This window comes from Oncorhynchus nerka, linkage group LG10 (genome assembly GCF_034236695.1).
Source record: "Oncorhynchus nerka isolate Pitt River linkage group LG10, Oner_Uvic_2.0, whole genome shotgun sequence".
NCBI lineage: Eukaryota > Metazoa > Chordata > Actinopteri > Salmoniformes > Salmonidae > Oncorhynchus > Oncorhynchus nerka.
Window position 1 is genome coordinate 65,833,905 of NC_088405.1, and position 21,583 is coordinate 65,855,487.

Here is a 21,583-nt window from a genome sequence, read left to right on the forward strand (position 1 = left end):
GGTGGACTGGGGACAGCAAGGAGTCATCATGTCAGGTAGTCCTGGGGCATGGTCCTAGGGCTCAGGTCCTCCGAGAGAGAGAAAGAAAGAGAGAATTAGAGAGAGCATATGTGGGGTGGCCAGTCCTCTTCTGGCTGTGCCGGGTGGAGATTATAACAGAACATGGCCAAGATGTTCAAATGTTCATAAATGACCAGCATGGTCGAATAATAATAAGGCAGAACAGTTGAAACTGGAGCAGCAGCATTGCCAGGTGGACTGGGGACAGCAAGGAGTCATCATGTCAGGTAGTCCTGGGGCATGGTCCTCCGAGAGAGAGAGAGAGAAGGAGAGAATTAGAGAACGCACACTTAGATTCACACAGGACACCGAATAGGACAGGAGAAGTACTCCAGATATAAAAAACTGACCCTAGCCCCCCGACACATAAACTACTGCAGCATAAATACTGGAGGCTGAGACAGTCGGTTTATAGCTTGTTTTCATTTACCAAGCAACAATTCAAATCACAATGGGGCCAATAGAAAACATGTAGGTAAACACATACAGTGCAGTTGGAAAGTTTTCAGACCCCTTCCCTTTTTCCACATTTTGTTACGTTACAGCCTCAAAATCAAGTTTTTTGAAATGTATTTAAAAAAAAAAAACGGATACCTTATTTACATAAGTATTCAAACCCTTTGCTATGAGACTTGAAATTGAGCACAGGTGCATCCTCTTTCCATTGATCATCCTTGAGATGTTTCTACAACTTGATTGGAGTCCACCTGTGGTAAATTAAATTGATTGAACATGATTTGGAAAGGCACACACCTGTCTATATACGGTCCCACAGTTGACAGCGCATGTCAGAGCAAAAACCAAGTCATGAGCGAAGGAATTGTCTTTAGAGCTCTGAGACAGGATTATGTCAAGGCACAGATTTGGGGAAGGGTACCAAAACATTTCTGCAGCATTGAAGGTCCTCAAGAACACAGTGGCCTTCATCATTCTTAAATGGAATAAGTTTGGAACCACCAAGACTCGGCCAAACTGAGAAATCAGGGGAGAAGGTTCTTGGTCAGGGAGGTGACCAAGAACCTGATGGTCACTCTGACAGAGCTCCAGAGTTTCCTCTGTGGAGATGAGAGAACTTTCCAGAAGGACAACCATCTCAGCAGCACTCCACCAATCAGGCCTTTATGGTAGAGTGGCCAGTAAAAGGCACAGCCCTCTTGGAGTTTGCCAAAAGGCACCTAAAGGACTCTGACCATGAGAAACAAAATGCTCTGGTCTGATGAAACCAAGATTGAACTCTTTGGCCTGAATGACAAACGTCACATCTGGAGGAAACCTGGCACCATCCCTACAGTGAAGCATGGTGGTGCAGCATCATGCTATGGGGATGTTTTTCAATGACAGGAACTGGGAGACTAGTCAGGATCGAGGGAAAGATGAACGGCGCAAAGTACAGAGAGATCCTTGGTGAAAACCTGCTTCAGAGCGCTCAGGACCTTAGACTGGGGTGGAGGTTCACATTCCAACAGGACAACGACCCTATGCCAGAGCCCAGACTTGAACCTATAGAACATCGCTGGAGAGACCTGAAAATAGCTGTGCAGCCACGCTCCCCATGCAACCTGACAGAGCTTGAGAGGATCTGCAGAGAAGAATTGGAGAAACTCCCCAAATACAGGTGTGCCAAGCTTATAGCACCATACCCAAGAAGACTTGAGGCTGTAATCGCTGCTAATGGTGCTTCAACAAAGTACTCAGTAAAGAAACTGTAAACGTATGTAAATGTGATATAACTTTTTATTTGTAATAAATGCACAAACATGTTTTTTAATCTGTTTTTTCTTTGTCATTATTGGGTATTGTGTGTAGATTCTTTGAGGGGTAAAAATGATTTAATCCACTCCAGGCTGTAACATAGAAAAATGTGGAAAAGGTCAAGGGGTCTGAATACTTTCCGAATGCATTGTAGTTAAGCTTAGGTGAGCACACAACACTTAGGTAGATACTATTTCAGTGTCCATGTATAGTATCACAATGGGGGCTAGACAGCAGAAAACCCACTAAGCTTGAGTGAATGTGTCTGGCTACACAACCGAACTATAGCTGTTATGGTCCAGTGTCTGAGTCACCCAGTGACACTGTCTCAGCAGCTGGCTCTACCCTTCCAGCACCATGGTTCCCTTCTGCTCCCACCTCTTTCCTATCCCTTTGAGCTCCCGAGTCCCTTCCCCTGCACTTCCCACCACACTGGGGTTGCTGAGGCTTTGTAACGTGTTGGTTGGGGCTGAGTTGCCGACATTGTCGTCTGTGGCCTAGTTCGCCTAGCGTCGCCTCCTCTCCTCCTTGTTGAATAGTTAATAGACACTCAGTGCAGTGTGGAGCCCCTCTGGAGAGACCAAGCTCACAGAAACACCCAAAATAGCCCTAGAAACGGCTACAAGGATATATCATTTATTTATTTGGCTAATTCAACCCCCCAATACTACCACGGCATCCTTTGATCACATCACTGTGGGATGTGAGAGCGTGCTTTATATAAATTATATTAATGCTTGAACATACAGTACATGTCTTTATCATCGAAGAGTAAGTGATGATCTGATCTATGTTTAGACTATAGCAGAGATCTGACTCAGTTTAATCATGAGAGATGAGATGAATACATTAACTAAAGATGCAGTCCGGGATCTTAAGGCAGCCTCACCAAAAGTTTTGATTCTGACTAGTTCTGACATTTAGAACGACTTAAAGATCAGTGCCAGAAGATCTGAGGGAACGACTGGGCACATACCTTAAAAGCCTATCAGACATGTATTCGGGTACCAGGCCATGTAGTGGTTCAGAAATCAACAAAGCAATTTTTAAAATAAACTCTCAAACTAAAATGCAATGAGTAGAGGACACAGGTTGGCTTGACTTTGGGTGGCAATGCCAGGCAGGCATACAGGCTGAAGAGTCAGGCTGAAGGGCGGTGGAGTGCTGAGTGCAGACCTCTGGATGGCACCAGGTTAAACGCACTGCGCTGTTGTGTGTGCCAAGCTCTACATGGGGATATAGGACCAGACTGGGCTGGGCTTGCCCAGAGGGATTACTGACACACCAGAACCACAGCTCTTTATGCTGTGTTATCTACCAGCTGTGAGAGCTGTGTGCTTACTATAGCCTATGACTCAACCATGTAAGGAAAAACAAGCCTTATGTGCTGAAAACATCATTACTACTATCACCATCATCACCGTCGTCCCATTAGTTAATCTCCCTCTCCAGCTCCAACATATGGGGCTGGGAGCAGGCAAACATCTTGTCTTCTCTGTGGGGAGCGTGATGTGACAAGCAGCGCCTTAGCCCCTCAGTCCAAGCTGTGCCCATGATGCCTGTCAGCTGGGAATTGACTGAACTGAATGAATGCCATGGACTCGTTATCTTTTCACTTCCTGCAGTTACTATGCCCACTCACAGTTTAACTGGCCATGTTACAGCCTGAGTCTCAGTGAAAGACTCTATGCGTTGGACTCAGTGGACCATGGCTGCTGTTGTTGTTCCTCTTTCTTCTATCTCCTACTCCTAATGAGTGACATTTCTGGAAATGGCTGTGCTGTGCTGCTTGGTGGCCCAGAAGGAGAATCTGTTGTTTTGGTTGTTTTATATTTTGAATCTGCCCCCTCACCCCTACTCTGCTCCGCTACCTTTCAGGGATGCTGAGTGTTGATATTTAATATTTTTAGGACCACATAGGGAAAGAAAAGGGCTGTGTGCTTACAACTGAATGTATTCATATAGCAAGCTTATGCGACAGGGAAAAGTGTAGAGTAGATACAGTAAAACATGCTCTAACTATTTATCTTTTTCTACCCCTTCTTTTAACCTTTATTTGTACTCTCATTTTAATGTGCAAAAGGTGTCGCAGTGTAAAAGCTTTGTTAGACTGGCTCTTGGTGCTGTATTCCTAAGTGTTTCACCATAGCACCTTTCATTCATTACTCTGATGGGGGGTCCTCCAGTCATGACTCTCTGTGTCCTAGGCTTTCATGTCATGAACATCTCTATCAGTGAAGATGAGATGAGGTGGAGACAAGGTCATTCTTTATGATAGGTATGTTGGTTAATGCAGTTAAACACAGTGGAGGTGAGAGGAGGGAGGGTGGAGGAGTAGAGGGACAAAAGAGGAGAGGAGAGCAGTGGAGGGTGTGTGTGTGGATGCTGGGTCTACCAGGGACAGGGTTTCAGGTGCTAGTCTCTCCTCAGTACCAAACTGCCAGTTCATGCATTTTAATTTAAGCCCTCCCCCATGAGACAAAATGCTAATAGCACTCAAATGTTTGTAAGGATCGTGTCAATGTCTCCTCTTGTATTGTGGTGAGACTTGCCAGTCACAAATGAATTTGTGTGGTTATTTGATTCTTGGCTAGAAAATGCCAAAGCTGCTATTTTGCACGATTTTCAGACAAAAAGAAAAGGCAGTTTGTCTTACCAAACCCTGAAGAACCAAACATTCAGGATCCCCTGCTTTCTCTCCACTTTGATGGAGCATGTCACAAAACGTTTTCCTGCTTACAAGTTCAGGTTGCCAGTCTCTTTTCACATGCCTCCTTTATTGGTGGACTAATGATGCCAATTCACAGGCATATAGTCAATACTATATTAACATTACATTTTTATCATAAACAAGAGAACTTGAGTTAGCATTAAAAAAGTTATATGGTAAAAGTAGCATACCATTTTTTGGGGATGAACAGTGTAGTTCAGTGTCTGAGTGTGTCTCTGGTGTAGAGACACACAAGTGCTGAGAACTGAAGCTACATATTGTTACACCAGATAATGTGATTTACCCAAAGATTTTTGCCGACATCTTGTCTATTTCAAGTCTTCTCTCATTGATTGAGACAGGTGGGTGACCAACCCAATGTGCTGCATGTCATGATGACAGATACCTGTCTCGATCAATGAGTGAGAAGACTTCAAATAGACACAATGGCGGCACACATATTATTGGATAACTTTATGAACCAAAAAAGGTTTTATTTTAATAATGGAGCTTTTTCTAAATTCAAACGGACCCCCTGCAACTGGACACAGACATTTTATGAGACTCCTGTTTCCCTGAATCGAGGACGAAGAAGGCATCATTAAGGTTGGTCAAATTCTCTGTGTTACACCAAACAGTACCTATCCTGTAACTGCCAGTAATGGATATGTTAAATATGGTTAAATGACATTATCTGGTGTAACAATCTGTTGCTAAAATAACTGGTGATCCGCAGATGATGGGAGAGGTGGTCATTATGAAATGGCCATTCCAAAGAAACATACAGTAAATTCAAGGAATATTTGTATATCTGTGGGGGGAGTGTTGTCATGATCAAACTGCCATTCAGCTCCTCATGAGTCATCTGCTTGAAATCGAGCATAATGTATAATCCTTCGAGAGGGATACAGTTCTGCTACAATGACACACGCAAGCAATGGAATTCACTCCAGGAAGAAGCCCAGGCACTTTGTATTTTCTGTAAGACAATAAACAATGATACTCTATTGTACACTTTGAAAAACAGTTGAACTGTGCCAGCATAACATCAACATTAGGGTAGACTAGATGAACATGCATGCATATGCACAGGCACAGAGATTACATTCACAGTATCTAGCCTGAAAGAATGAAATATGACATTCAAACTTTGCACAGTGACCAGACTGTACAAATGGTAAGTAGGTAGGCAGACAATATTGACCTGCAGCCATGTCTATCAGGCATGCTTAGGCAAATATTTTTTATTGTAAAACCAGTTTCAGAGATTTACAACAGTAAATGGTTGTATTATTGTTTATCCTTACTGTTCGCTAGTTAACTTAGCTAGCTATCTTGCATCATGCCTAACATTTTGTGAGATTAAAGGGGAAAACACTCAGTTCTGCCTCCAGGACAAGACCTGCGAGGGGACAAAAACAGGGAAAAGAAGTCAGAGGGTGTCTGAGGATGTATTTTGTTGTGTGCCCACTTAAAGGGATTGTAGTGGTTCCTGGTACAGAATCCAGTATTTACCCCCACAGTAGTAGAGTGGCTCAGATAGGGACTGCGCCCCCACATGGAACCCTATTTATTCTGGACAACAGAGTGACACTCATCACTTCATCTGACAGCGGCCCACACTTCGTTGCGCCTGTGTTTGGTATAATGAAATGGTAATGTGTGGAAAGCCGCCACAACACAATGAGTATGTGATCCATAATTATGTACTACATAGAATACATAATGAGGATTTGAATGGTTTGTTGATGATGTTGCTGGCAGGACTTTGACAAAAGCTGGCATGAGCGAGGGAACAATAATCATCAAGGAGCTAAGCCGAAGTGAAAGGAGAGAATGTGAAAATCAAGGGGCCGTGACAAATGTTTCATTTGAAATTCAGTCATGGCGTCTAAATGCACTTTTTTTTAAAATATTTTTTTACATTTATTAGGAGCTGTTTAACAAAAATAGAGCTGAAAGGGAGAGAGATAAGAGCCTCACTGGAGATAAATAAATATAGAAGAAAGAGGAATAATGTGGGGGAAATGTGCCCGTCTGTTCAGAGTAATCCTCCTGAACATTATGACCAGCCTGGTTATGTAAGTTCTAACCGTATCCAGGCAGATAGAGGGGGAGGAGGAAGGATGGGAGGGAGGGAGTAGAGATTGGGGCATGCTCAAAGGGCTGATGCAATCCTGAATCCGGGATTCACCTCAAACTGATGTGGAGTAAGAGAAACCATCCTTTATTGTTTTCATCACAGCCGCTCCCTATAACATCTGCTGGCTGCTGGTTGCGTGTGATTAAAGAGAAAACAAACAAACTATTACAGGGTCAGCAATGACAATGAGCAACAACAGGATTAGAGCAGATTAGATAGCGATGACTGTTTCTTCATTAACCTCTGTAACCACTCTATATGTGTTGAGCAGCTCTACTGTAAATCACAACAGCACAGTGGAAAAAGCAATAAAAGCATCCTCCCCTCTCCAGTTGTGAAATGTGACTGACCGGCTCGATTCGGTCTTGTGTAGCAAAACTTGAAATTGTGTTTTTTACATTGGATAAAAGTACAGGCTCAGAGCTAGAAAAGTATATACAGTTGAAGTCAGAAGTTTACATACACCTTAGCCAACTACATTTAAACTCAGTTTTTCATAATTCCTGACATTTAATCCTAGTAAAAATCAGTTAGGATCACCACTTTATTTTATGAATGTGAAATGTCAAGAATATTTGAAGAGAGAATTATTTATTTCAGCATTTATTTCTTTCATCACATTCCCAGTGGGTCAGAAGTTTACATACACTCAATTAGTATTTGGTAGCATTGCCTTTAAATGGTTTAACTTGGCTCAAAGGTTTCAGGTAGCCTTCCACAAGCTTCCCACAATAAGTTGGGTGAATTTTGGCCCGTTCCTCCTGACAGAGCTGGTGTAACTGAGTCAGGTTTGAAGTCCTCATTGCTCGCACACCCTTTTTCAGTTCTACCCACACATTTTTTATAGGATTGAGGTCAGGGCTTTGTGAATGCCACTCCAATAACTTGACTTTGTTATGCTTTTTGCCTTAACTTTGGAAGTACGCTTGAGGTCATTGTCCATTTGGAAGACCCATTTGCGACCAAGCTTTAACTTCCTGACTGATGTGTTGAGATGTTGCTTCAATACATCCACATATTTTCCCCTCCTCATGATGCCATCTATTTTGTGAAGTGCACCAGTCCCTCCTGCAGCAAAGCACCCCCACAACATGATGCTGCCACCCCCGTGCTTCACGGTTTGGATGGTGTTCTTCGGCTTGCAAGCCTCCCCCTTTTTCCTCCAAACATAACGATAATCATTATGGCCAAACAGTTCTACTTTTGTTTCATCAGACCAGAGGGCATTTCTCCAAAATGTACCATCTTTGTCCCCATGTGCAGTTGCAAACCGTAGTCTGGCTTTTTTTATGGCAGTTTTGGAGTAGTGGCTTCTTCCTTGCTGAGCAGCCTTTCAGGTTATGTCGATATAGGACTCGTTTTACTGTTGATATAGATACTTTTGTACCTGTTTCCTCCAGCATCTTCACAAGGTCCTTTGCTGTTGTTCTGGGATTGATTTGCACTTTTCGCACCAAAGTATGTTCATCTCTAGGAGACAGAACGAGTCTCTTTCTTGAGCGGTATGACAGCTGCGTGGTCCCATGGTGTTTATACTTGCATACTATTGTTTGTACAGATGAACCTGGTACCTTCAGGCATTTGGAAATTGCTCCCAAGGATGAACCAGACTTGTGGATCTCTACAATTTTGTTTCTGGGTCTTGGCTGATTTTCTTTTGATTTTCCCATGATGTCAAGCAAAGAGGCACTTTGAAGGTAGGCCTTGAAATACATCCACAGGTACACCTCCAATTGACTCAAATAATGTCAATTAGCCTATCAGAAGCTTCTAAAGCCATGACATAATTTTCTGGAATTTTCCAAGCTGTTTATAGACACATTCAACTTGGTGTATGTAAACTTCTGACCCACTGGAATTGTGATTAAGTGAAATCTGTCTGTTGTTAACAATTGTTGGCAAAATGACTTGTGTAATGCACAAAGTAGATGTCCTAACCGACTTGCCAAAAGTATAGTTTGTTAACAAAAAATCTGTGGAGTGGTTGAAAAACAAGTTTTAATGACTCCAACCTAAGTGTATGTAAACTTCCACCTTCAACTGTATCATACACTACAGTTGAGGAGACAATGTAATTCCGCTTTGAATGTTGATAAATTTGCTACCCCGCTTTTGAGAAAATGGCCCTTGAATGATTTGGTTCACCTACTGGAGAGCTCTTCTTTGGCTACACCCATTCATCATGGTTCATATCCTCTTAAGCCATAGCCCCACCCATCTCTTTAATGATTCACATGTGAGGTCATGTGCTAAACAGTGAGTACTGTAGTGTACTAAACAACCAAAGATTAAGACTAAAGGCTGGTTTGTACTACGTCAATCGACATGTCTGTAGACAGTTGTTGCAGTGACATCATGAACATTCTATTGTCGTCCGACAGCAAACTTGTCATTGTCTTTATGAAAAAGTATAAATACAAAAATCAGCAGCTTGTTGGTCCAAAGTAGCATAACTGGTCTATTTTAACACCAATAAACCCATCCGTTTAAAAACGAATTTATACATTTTTCAATCTAGCAAAACAACTTTCTAAACAATGTTTTGGGTAAATGCTAGCTTGTTAGCTAGCTAGCTAACGTTAAGTTAGTTTGCTAGCCAGTTCAAATAATTACCATATCATATAGCTGACAACGTCTGAACTTCAGCTAATTTATATTCATTATTACCGGAAAATAAACTCACAACAAGAACCTTATTTACAAGTGATTGGCGAGCTAATTGGTTCTGCGTGTGACTAAATAAAGGCAGGGCATTCTACTGGAGAACTTGGACAGTGTCTCGTTGGCCTAACGTCATATCCTAATTTGACTTTGGTGTTGTTCTTCACATTACCGTCTGGTAAACACACACTATATTAAATAAAATCAACATTTATTTGTCACATGCACAGGAGACAGAAGGTGTAAACGGTACAGTGAAATGGTTACTTGCATAGTGGAGTCTTTTGTTTAGACATGTAGTTAGCTAAACAATGAACCATAATCCCAACTCATAACGTTACTACACTGCATGAATCTACATGTAGTTAAAACTAACCAACTAGGTTCAATGTTAGCTAGCTAGCTAACATTAGGCTATACATAGGAATGCAAATGCACTGGGCATTCCACTGATTTCAAAACTCGGTCCTCCAGAAAGTGCAGAGCCTTAGCAACAATATTATATTAATAATATTACTACATATCAGTACGCCTTAACTTGCAATGATAACGCCTTAACTTGCAATGATAACGACTTTCTGACTAAATTGGAAATGTATAACATCTGAAAATGTACTTAGACTCTCTTAGCTAGGCTCTCTTACCCATATACATGGATGAACCCTTCTCCCTCTCTGTCATGGATGCCATGGTTGTCCATAGTTTGAAGATGTAATCCGGAGACGGGTGTTTTATACAACAGCCTGTGTTCTCTTTTTGACTCCCTTTGCATTTGCAATCAAAGGTCTGAATTTTCTCCATAGCTATCATACTCTGCTTCCACTGGGCATTCCACTGATTTCAAAACTCGGGCCTCCAGAAAGTGGAGAGCCTGAGCAACATTTTTGCAGTTATTCGTGATATCTTTCAAAACTGAGCAGCTCATGTTACAGACAGGAAGAGACTGGAAGATAGAACAGTGGAGAGAGAAAGAGGGGGAGAGGAAAACAGAGGTAGAAATGGAGTGAGGGGGAAAGGACAAGATATTGAGAGAGTAGGGGGGTGTTAGTAGCATCACCATAGGGTGGTAGTAGCCAATGGTGAGCCACAGTATCAATCTCAGACCATGTGACAGAATATAACACAGACAGATGAGACCCAACAAGGAAGCTATCTCAACACCCCAGTGAATCTTTGTGATTTTTTCCCCCACACTAACAGTGAGACAGATGGCAAAGCCTCGAAATGAGTTTTCCTTCTTCTGGCTTCTACACGAGAACTGAGGAAATTTTTGTTGTTTTCTCTTCTCAGCAGCCTGCCTAACATCAAAGCTGAGCTGCTGTGTTTGAAATTCATTGAAAGCCATGGATTAATAATTCAGGTAGTGATGTGCAGGATGGGGAGGGTGTTCCTCCACAGAGCAGAAGTATCTGCTGCTCAGCTGCTACTGTAGAACACACTCTTTCTCATATACGGTAGTTGAAGCTCACAAATGTATGCATGTATGTGTTTAATTCCCACTTTTGAACCAGCTACCTTCTGGCTACTGGTCTACTTCAAAGTTTTGCCCTTTATGTAAAATATTGAAGGAGGAATATTGATCACTTTCTTTATCTTTCTTTGCAGAGACCAGGATCTGGAGCCATGAGTGGAAACAGCAAACCTTCTGGACAAGGTGGGTAAAGGATTTATATAGGACAAATATGACAAAATACACAACATACTGTACAACCATACATCACGTAGACCTACTGTCCTGCTTTCAAAAATGGTCTTGTGAAATTCATGACTGAAAACTCCATCCATGTTGGTACATATGAACACATAGAGTGAGAGTCATAGAACACATTGAGTGAGAGTCCACCGTCTCCACTTCTACTCATGGAGAACTTAATGTCCAAAAACTGAGAAGCAGAGATGTCTCAGAACTTGACAGATAATGTCTTGACTACATCTCTTTTGTGTTTTTTAATGAAAGAAAAGACGCCATGATTAAATAATAAATGTCTTTTGATCTACCTTGGGCACATTCAAGCCTGGGATTCACAGAAATAATTACTTTCAAAACTAGGGCATGGTATTGTTGTCATGATAATGTCATTCAAATCCCTGGAGTTTGAGACAGCAAAATTAGGCTTGCAGGATACTTGGTAGGATATTCTGATATCCAGAAATGACATTAAATGTAGAATTCAGCTATCCGGGTAAAGCAAATGTGACTAGATGAGAAATAGAATTGAAAGTCACACTTCAAATAGATTTTGGACCAAATAACTTACATTTTTCTCATTACCTTTGAAGTTTAAGTTTACAATAATGTAGATTAGATAAATGTGATTATTTTAGTCATATATATTATATATAACTTTCTGATAGGAGTATAGGGTTGAAAAGCTCCAAAGAAATGTATAAACTGTATGTGAAGTCCCATACATACTATCCATCAGCTGTGCCAAAAGTGTCTAATGATTGAATAATCTATCCAGTTACCATAGTTGTAGTCGATTAAATGTGTGACTTTGATTGAGTACATTTATTTGGCATTTGTAACTGTTTAAACGTTTTAGTAACCTGAGCAACTAGAATTGTCCCACTATGGTCATATTTCAATGCCTACATTTAAGTTGAGAGAACATATTTACCATAGGGAATTACATTCACTATGTTTTATTGTAGTCCAATGCAAGTTACATCAAACTTGGTGGATTATATACGTGGTAGTGAGGATTTCATGTAGTCTGGATTGCAGCTATACCCCTATATGCTGAATGATCTCCCCTAGGTGTTCTGAGACTAGACCTTCATCAATCATTGTCCCAGTGTCCCTGAGCAGCATAAATCTCAGTCACCAGCTCCAACCAGTGGCATCAGTTCAGCTAAACCTAGGGTATGGCAAAGTGGGGTGTGAATTCCAAGGATTGAAGCTCATTTACTGCATTTCTACACAAGTCAAACAAAACAGCGAAAACAAACAAGAAAATAAAATACCAATAATGACTCCAGCCATTAATTTTCACAGCAATATTAGGTTTAGAAGTGTGTGGAACAGCATATACAATGTCAACCACTACTTATCTTCATCATAAATTGACTCATTTACTTGTGGAATGGTGCATACAGTGCAGCGTGAAATAGATGCATAATACACGCTATCAAGTCACAACAGGGACGACTTCAAATACCGACATCCATTTTAGGCTATATGACTGGAGACATAAGCAACATCTTTTTTAATATGACACAAATTAGAAGCCTACTCTGCTGCTGACACTGACAACCCACTGGGCACACACTGGTTGAACCAACATGGAATAGTTGTTGACTTGACGTCTGTGCCCAGTGGGAAACAAGTCAGTAAAAATGAATTACGAAAAGGGGAGACACAAATTGTACAATATGACATCCATCATTATTTTTGTTTAACTAGGCAAGTCAGTTAAGAACAAATTATTATTTACAATGACTGCCTACCCCGGCCAAACCTGGGCCAGTTGTGCGTCGCCCTATGGGACTCCCAATCACAGCCGGATGTGAACCAGAGACTGCAGTGATGACTGTTGCACTGATATGCAGTGCCTTAGACCACTGCACCACTCGGGAGCCCATCTAGCCTGGAGGAGGAAATTGTCACCCCAAAAAACTTTACAGTGGTACTGATCCAAGGACGCGCACTCACTGGGGATATGGCCGATGCGCTCCGCTGGTGACGAGGAGGAACGCTGCCATTCATTGTAGCCATTGGCGCTCTGTAGAGTTGCTGCTTTCTCGTGTCAATTAACTTGGGACATTCTTGAACTACTAATTTTACTAATAAAGTCAGCTTTAATAAACAAATATGATAGTCAATTTAAAAAAAGGTTAAGGGTACAAGACTGTGTACGTGTCTGGCTGTGTTGGCAATATCACTACATATCCCATCGAGCCAAGCGGGGAGAGGTCACATTTCCAAGACCAGTCAGAAGCTTCCAGCTAACCCTAAGCCAATGAATCTCAAAACTGACCTTGAATCTGTGTTAAGTAGGAATGATATCCTTCGCCACCGTTGTGTTACGACATGACAGATAGCTCAAACCAGTCATTACTTTTCAACAAATCAATCAATAATTTTCTGGTTTCTTTCCAGTGAATTTCTTAGTTACATGATTGTATAACTACATGAAACAAAGATAAATATTTAAGGAGAGCGAATCGATATACAATCCTGAAATCAGCTGTAACTGTCTATAGTAAAACAACGCTTAAAACAATGTTTGAGTGAACCTGAATCCATAAAATGAATGGTGAAGTCTATTTCAGACACGAAGACTCCTCCTCACCACTATAAGATAGGCTACTGTTCGCTCAATTGGGAGTTGAGAATTTTGATAACTAGAGACAGATTAGAGTTGTTTGTCTTCTCTTTTCAGCAATAGCCATTTGCTTTCTAAACTATGCTTTTCCAATTGTATGTTGAAATATTGGATAGGCATATTTAACTGCTTTTCACTGACCGCTGCAACTCAACAATCTGCAATTTGGTAGGTGATTTTCCTTGCTCACTGGGGAAAAAACTGCCTCTCCAAATTCGCTCCATTCATTAAAATCACAATTTAACCAACACCCATATATTTTTGTGACTGCCTGGACCTCCCATTTGCTTTTGAAGTATTGAAACCAAATTAAAAGTATTTGAATAAACATGAAAAGGTGAATGTAAGAAGCACAGATCTTTTCAAATATGCATGACATTTTAAACAGCATATAAACACACTAAATAGGTCAGGAGCCAGACAGGGATACATTTATTTCCATGACATTATTTCTGTCTTCGAAGGTCATCAACAAATTCCATCTAAACCTAAATGTATGTTGTCCATTTTGTATGCGTTCACATTTTGTATGTTGGTACATTCACAACTATGTTCAATGTAAAATGCATATGTCATGTGTGACGTCTTGTAAAGGAATGGATCTTATAAAAAACACATAGTAGATGCATGTGAATGGAGAATGACATACAGATGTGGGCTCTTAATTCGATCACACTTTTGTTACTGAGTATTTTCCTGTGCCGCAGGAAATACAGATGAGCTTCATGATATGCATAGATTCACTGAAAACCACACGGTTATAGTAACAGTTTTGCACTTGTCATGTAGCCTAATTTTGGCCAGCTATTAGTTTATCCACCGATCAAGCAATATTATGGACTAAATGTTCAAATCCTGTTGCTGCAGATTATTTTGCTGCTACAATACTGATTAAATTAAGATCCTATACCTGTATACTATTTTTCTTGCATTACTATTATTTAAATAAAAAAATACCTGTAAACTATTGCATCCTTCTGATGTTGGAATCAGACCTGGTAATTGAACCCATATCACTGAAATTGGACCCACTATTGCTTGTTAGGTCACACAGTCACATCACAAATCCAATTCTGTATCTAGCATGGGGACTGACCTGAACCCAGTTCGTCTTTGCTGGCATTTTGGGTACGATTATCTGTTTATTAAAGAAACGTTTATCATTACCTTTGTAAGTAAATTAACAATTTTATATTCTGATGTATACTCATTTGTCACGATCGTTGGAATAAATGGACCAAGGTGCAGCATGCGTAGAGTTCCACATGTTTTATTAAAGGAAACTCACCAAAAACAATACAGAACAAATTAACGTGAAGTAAATGCAGTGTTCACAGGCACTACACAAAAACAAGATACCACAAAAAAAACAGTGGGAAAAGGCTGCCTAAATATGATCCCCAATCAGAGACAATGATAGACAGCTGCCTCTGATTGGGAACCATACCAGGCCAACATAGAAATTTAAAAACTAGACTACCCACCCTAGTCACACCCCGACCTAACCAAAATAGAGAATAAAAAGGATCTCAGGACATGACATCATTACCGTACATGTATTTTGTCTCCTGATTTAAAAGGGGCAATGCATGAATAATGAAAGGGGAGTTAGACAATTAAATCCTCCTGGATAAATAGAGGATTTGACAGCATGTACAGTATATGTATGAGAGATTAGAATGGCTTGCCTTGCCTCATATTTGACAGTTTATCCCCTGATTTAAAGTCTTTGTTGTTGTAATGCCCCCTGCCCTGTGTATACGTTCGTAAAAGGTTGCTTCTTAAACATAATCTATTGAATTGAATTCAAATCACTCATTTCTATAGAGTAAGGCACGTTCTAAAGCTGTTAACAAAAGACCAAGGTTAAACCCTGCTGAAATAAAAGAGACAATCTGAAGAAAAAGCAGGCAGACATCTTGGGATAATCCACATTGTTCTAAGGGAGGCAGCAGAATACTGTTGGTGATACTGATTCTTAGTGTTGGTGATATAGGTCTTCAGTTTCTTTCCTAGGAAGACTAATAATGCACGCCAGAGGTGAGGTTAATTCCATTTATAAAAACATTTCAGTCAATTCATAAATATGCAAGGATGAAATGGAGTGACCCCAATTGTGGTAGACACACCCATTCAGTTTGACTCCCCAGATGCTCTACGTTATAATGGTGCCGGAGGGGAAGGCTGCCGTTTTACGGGGTCCTTACCAACTGTCCTATTGTGTTTGTTTTTTTCGCATTGTTTGAAAACTAATTTTGTACATAATGTTGCTGCTACTGTCTCTTTTGACCGAAAAGCGCTTCTGGACATTAGAACAGGGATTACTCAAGTCGAACTGGACAAAGTTTTTTTCTTTAATGAGTAAAACGAGAAGGATATACTGCCTTGTCGAGACAAGGCCCAAAAGGGGGAGGAGGTCAGGGTGCCTTGTAAGAATTCACTGAGGATTAGGTAAACCACCCCTACCCTCCGTATTATTGGCCAATGTGCAATCATTGGGGGAAAACTGGACTATCTACGATTAAGACTATCCTACCAACGGGGCATTAAAAACTGTAATATCTTATGTTTCAACGAGACGTGGCTGAACGACGACATGGACAATATAGAGCTGGCTGACTTCTCCGTGCATTGGCTGGACAGATCAGCTACGTCTGGTAAGACGAGGGACGGGGGTGTGTGTCTATTTGTCAATAACTGCTGGTGTGCGATGTCTAATATTAAAGAAGTCTTGAGGTATTGCTCGCCTGAGGTAGAATACCTCATGATAAGCTGTAGACCACACTATCTACCAAGACAGTTCTCATCTACTGTATATTATTCATAGCAGTCTATTTACCACCACAAACCAATGCTGGCACTAAGACCAAAAGTGGCGCTCCTAGTGGCTGGGGACTTTAATGCAGGCAAACTTAAATTCATTTTACCTCATTTCTACCAGCATGTCAGAGTAAAAAAAAACTCTAGACCACCTTTACTCCACACACAGAGACTCATACAAAGCTCTCCCTCGCCCTAAATGAGACAATTCTAACCTTCTATTCTATTCTTCTGATTCTTGCTTACAAGCAAAAACAAAAGCAGGAAGTACCAGTGACTCGCTCATTACGGAAGTGGTCAGATGACGCGGATGCTACCCCACAGGGTTGTTTTGCTAGCACAGACTGGAATATGTTCTGTGATTCATCCAATGGCATTGAGGAGTATACCACCTCAGTCACTGGCTTCATCAAGTGCATCGACGACGTCATCCCCACACTGACCGTACGTACATTTCCCAACCAGAAGCCATGGATTACAGGCAACATCCACACCGAGCTCAAAGCTAGAGCTGCCACTTTCAAGGAGTTTATAAGAAATCCCACTATGCCTTCAGAAAAACCATCAAACAGGCAAATCGTGAATACTAGACTAAGATTGAATCCTACAACACTGACTCTGACGCTCGTCAGATGTGGGACCCTGGGACTAAACACCTCCCTCTGCATCTGGATCCTGGACTTCCTGATGGGCCGTCCACAGGTGGTAAGGGTAGGCAACAACACATCTGCCACGCTGATCTTCAACACTGGGGCCCCTCAGGGGTGCTTATTCCTAAACGATATCATAACCGCCATCGACAATACTGTGCAGCCGTATTCATTGACCTGGCCAAGGCTTTCGACTCGTTCAATCACCGCATTCTTATCGGCAGACTCGTCAAATGACTGCCTCGCCTGGATCAACAACTACTTCTCAGACAGAGTTCAGTGTGTCAAATCGGAGGGCCTGTTGTCCGGACCTCTGGCAGTCTCTATGGGGGTGCCACAGGGTTCAATTCTCTGGCCGACACTTTTTCTCTGTATACATCAATGATGTCGCTCTTGCTGCTGGTGATTCTCTGATCCACCTCTACGCAGACAACACCATTCTGTATACTTCTGGCCCTTCTTTGGACACTGTTAACTTCTTATGGCTAGCAGCACCCCTCGACAACATTCCGCTGAAAAGGCAGTGCGCAAAATTTAAAAATATTTTTTAGAAATATGTAACTTTCATACATTAACAAGTGCAATACACCAAATGAAAAACTTCTTGTTAATCTACCCATCGTGTCCGATTTCAAAAAGGCTTTACAGCGAAAGCACAACATATGATTTTGTGACTTGGCTCTGACCTAACATAAACACACACAGCCATTTTTCCAGCCAAAGAGAGGAGTCACAAAAAGCAGAAATATAGATAAAATTAATCACTAACCTTTGATCTTCATCAGATGACACTCATAGGACATCATGTTACGCAATACATGTATGTTTTGTTCGATAAAGTGCATATTTATATCCAAAAATCTCAGTTTACATTGGCGCGTTACGTTCAGTAATGTTTTGCTTCCAAAACATCCAGTGATTTTGCAGAGAGCCACATCAATTGACAGAAATACTCATAATAAACATTGATAAAAGATACAACTGTTCTTCACAGAATTAAAGATATACTTCTCCTTAATGCAACCGCTGTGTCAGATTTTAAAAAAACTTTACGGAAAAAGCAAACCATGCAATAATCTGAGTACGGCGCTTTATCTCCCTAATCTCACTTCCTTTGCACACACTGTATATAGACTTTTCTATTGTGTATTGACTGTACGTTTGTTTATTCCATGTGTAACTCTGTTTTGTTGTCCGTGTTGCACTGCTTTGCTTTATCTTGGCCAGGTCGCAGTTGTAAATGAGAACTTGTTCTCAACTGGCCTACCTGGTTAAATAAAGGTGAAATAAATAATTAAAAATACCCTCCTGTTCTCCCTGTTCACCCACGACTGCGTGGCCAAGCACGACTCCAACACCATAATTACGTTTGCTGATGACACAACAGTGGTAGGCCTGACCAACGACAATGATGAGACAGCCTATAGGGAGGAGGTCAGAGACCTGGCAGTGTGGTGCCAGGACAACAACCTCTCCCTCAATGTGAGCAAGACAAAGGAGCTGATCATGGACAATTGGAAAAGGAGGGCCAAACAGGCCCCCGTTAACATCGACGGGGCTGAAGTGGAGCGGGTCGAGAGTTTCAAGATTCTTGATGTCCACATCACCAACAAACTGTCATGGTCCAAATACTGCAAGACAGTTGTAAAGAGGGCACAACAACACATTTTCCCCCGCAAGATTTGGCATGGGTCCCCATATCCTCAAAGTTCTACAGCTGCACCATCGAAAGCATCCTGGCCGGTTCCACACTGCCTGGTATGTTAACTGCTCGGCATCTGACTGTAAGGCGCTACAGAGGGTAGCTCGTACGGCCCAGTACATCACTGCTGCCAAGCTTCCTGACATCCAGGACCTATATACTAGGCAGTGTCAGAGGAACTCCCCAAAAATGGTCAAAGACTCCAGTCACCCAAGTCATTGACTGTTCTCTCTGCTACCGCACGGCAAGCAGTACCAGAGCACCAAGTCTAGTACCAAAAGGCTCCTTAACAGCTTCTAACCCCAAGCGATAAGACTGCTGAACAATTAATCAAATGGCTACCCAGACTATTTACATTGACCCTCCCTCCTTGTTTTTACACTGCTGTTCATTATCTATACATTGTCACTATACAAATGACCTTGACTCAGTACCGGTACCCCCTATATATAGCTTCATTATTGTTATGTAATTTTATTGTGTTCATTTAAAAAAAAAACTTTTGTTTATCTAGTAAATATTTTCTTAACTCTATTTCTTGAACTGCATTGTTGATTAAGGGCTTGTAAGTAAGCATTTCACGGAAAGGTTTACACCTGTTGTATTCGGAGCATGAGACAATACAATTTTATTTTAATTGATTTTCTGTTGTAGTCTCTCACCATCTCTCCTTCCTTCCTACAGATGACTCCAAGAAGGATGCTCCTGAGGAGGACTTTGCGGACATCGACATGAAGGCCCCTGAGACAGAGAAGGCTGCTGTGGCGATCCAATCACAGTTCAGGAAGTTCCAGAGCAAGAAGAAGCAGGAAGTGAAGTCCTAGAGTGGGCAGGACAGGGCCAGGCAGCTCTGTCTCCTATAAGCTGGGACTGCACCAATTGGGGGCTTGGTCTTGCATGTCAATCAAACCACACTGTTATGGACTCAACGGCGGAAGGGGGGGGGGGGGGGGTTAAAGAATCAAGGGATCACTGATATCTTTGTGAATTTATTATGTGTAACTTATTATTAATTGCTGTGTCCATAAATTATGATTAAGTTCTGGATATATCTTGATCTTTCCTATGATTTTGCTTTTTTTGTGTTTTATTGATAATGTTATACTCTCTATATTGTCCAGTTGCTGTAGCAGTCCAAACCCTTAGTAGTACTCTCATGTCTCATGTCATGTATGCTATAATATACACATTTGAACAGTAAAAAGCTGCTTAATAAGTAGGTTCGCTCGTAAAGCAATTAAGGAACTGGAACTAGGGTTTTATCACCCTCAGGAGGAACATGTATTCGTGATGATTGATCGTCAGATTCCAGTCATGATTGCATTGGTATTCTTTTCAGCTATGGCATCATAAATCAAAAGATTTTATTATCCTAGGAGGTCTGTTAATGGTGTTTACCTCTCACTGTGGAGTGTTTCCAGGCAATACAGCTTGTTTTGTTTGTCCCTCCCAGCTAGCGCCGTGCCAATTGTCTTTCATACCTTATGACTGAAGCATTTAGAATTGAATCAATGGGTCTAATTTTATTTCCAATCTAGGGCTTATTCCATTATTCATGTGAAAATTGTGGATCTTTTCTTTCTTCCTTGCTTCCCTTTAACATCAACGTCAATAGAAGAAAAAAAAAATCTGGTTTTGACTTTTATTTTTTACATTTGTTGGTTTTGATTGTGTTTCTATTGATCTTGTGATTTAAATCCCCATTGTTTCCTTCGAAGTCATTGCTCAAAACCAAATGAGTAGAATATACTGTACAATACCATCATCCTTCAGTAGACACCTTCAAATAATATATACTTAATAAATATCCCAAAGAGGTAAACATTGTGTCAGAAGTTATTTCTTAATATTGTGTTTGTTTATGGTCCCATATTGACATGTTATTAATTATGTTTATGTTTGATTATGTGGTGTCTGGCAGTTATTGGGATCACTCGGTTGTAGAATAAAGGACTTTCAATATGTCCTTATGGTAAGATAAGAGAATATAAGATGAGATGCATGTTTTAAATGATTTAGGACCTTACATAAATTAAAATTACTTTTAAAGTACACTGTATACAGTGCATTCGGAAAGTATTCACACCCCATCACTTCCGCATTTTGTTACGTTACAGCCTTATTCTAAAATTGATTAAATCGTTTTTTTCCAATCCAGACACAATACCCCATCAAAACAAAACAAAAACAGATTTTTAGAAATTATTGCAAAGAAAATAAATAATATAATATAAACTTAAATATCACATTTATGTAAGTATTCAAACCCTTTACTCAGTACTTTGTTGAAGCACATTTGGCAGCGATTACAGCCTTGAGTGTTCTTTGGTATGACGCTACAAGTTGGCACACCTGTATTTGGGGAGTTTCTCCCATTCTCTGCAGATCCTCTCAATCTCTGCCAGGTTGGATGGGGAGCGTCGCTGCACAGCCATTTTCAGGTCTCTCCAGAGATGTTCGATCGGCTTCAAGTCTGGGCTCTGGCTGGGTCACTCAAGGACATTCAGAGACTTGTCCCAAAGCCATTCCTGCATTGTCTTCACTGTGTGCTTAGGGTTGTTGTCCTGTTGGAAGGTGAACCTTCACCCCAGTTTGAGGTCCTGAGTGCTCTGGAGCAGGTTTTCATCAAAGATCTCTCTGTACTTTGCGCCGTTCATCTTCCCTCGATCCTGATCCTTTTGGCAAACTCCAAACGGGCTGTCATGTGCTAATTACTGAAGAGTGGCTTCCGTCTGGTCGCTCTACCATATTGGCCTG

At 41.1% G+C, this 21,583-nt stretch overlaps 1 protein-coding gene across 1 annotated transcript in view; it reads left to right on the plus strand.

The window, feature by feature from the left end:
* The window catches only part of LOC115135868 (calmodulin regulator protein PCP4-like), a 33,521-nt gene extending 12,873 nt beyond the window's left edge, over positions 1 to 20,648 (plus strand). Inside the window, exons 2-3 of the mRNA XM_029671020.2 lie at positions 10,932 to 10,980; positions 19,511 to 20,648. Coding sequence (XP_029526880.1) covers positions 10,932 to 10,980; positions 19,511 to 19,650 — 189 coding nt within the window. The 3' untranslated portion in view covers positions 19,651 to 20,648. The remainder of the gene's footprint in view (positions 1 to 10,931; positions 10,981 to 19,510) is intronic.
* Positions 20,649 to 21,583: the final 935 nt, after the last annotated feature.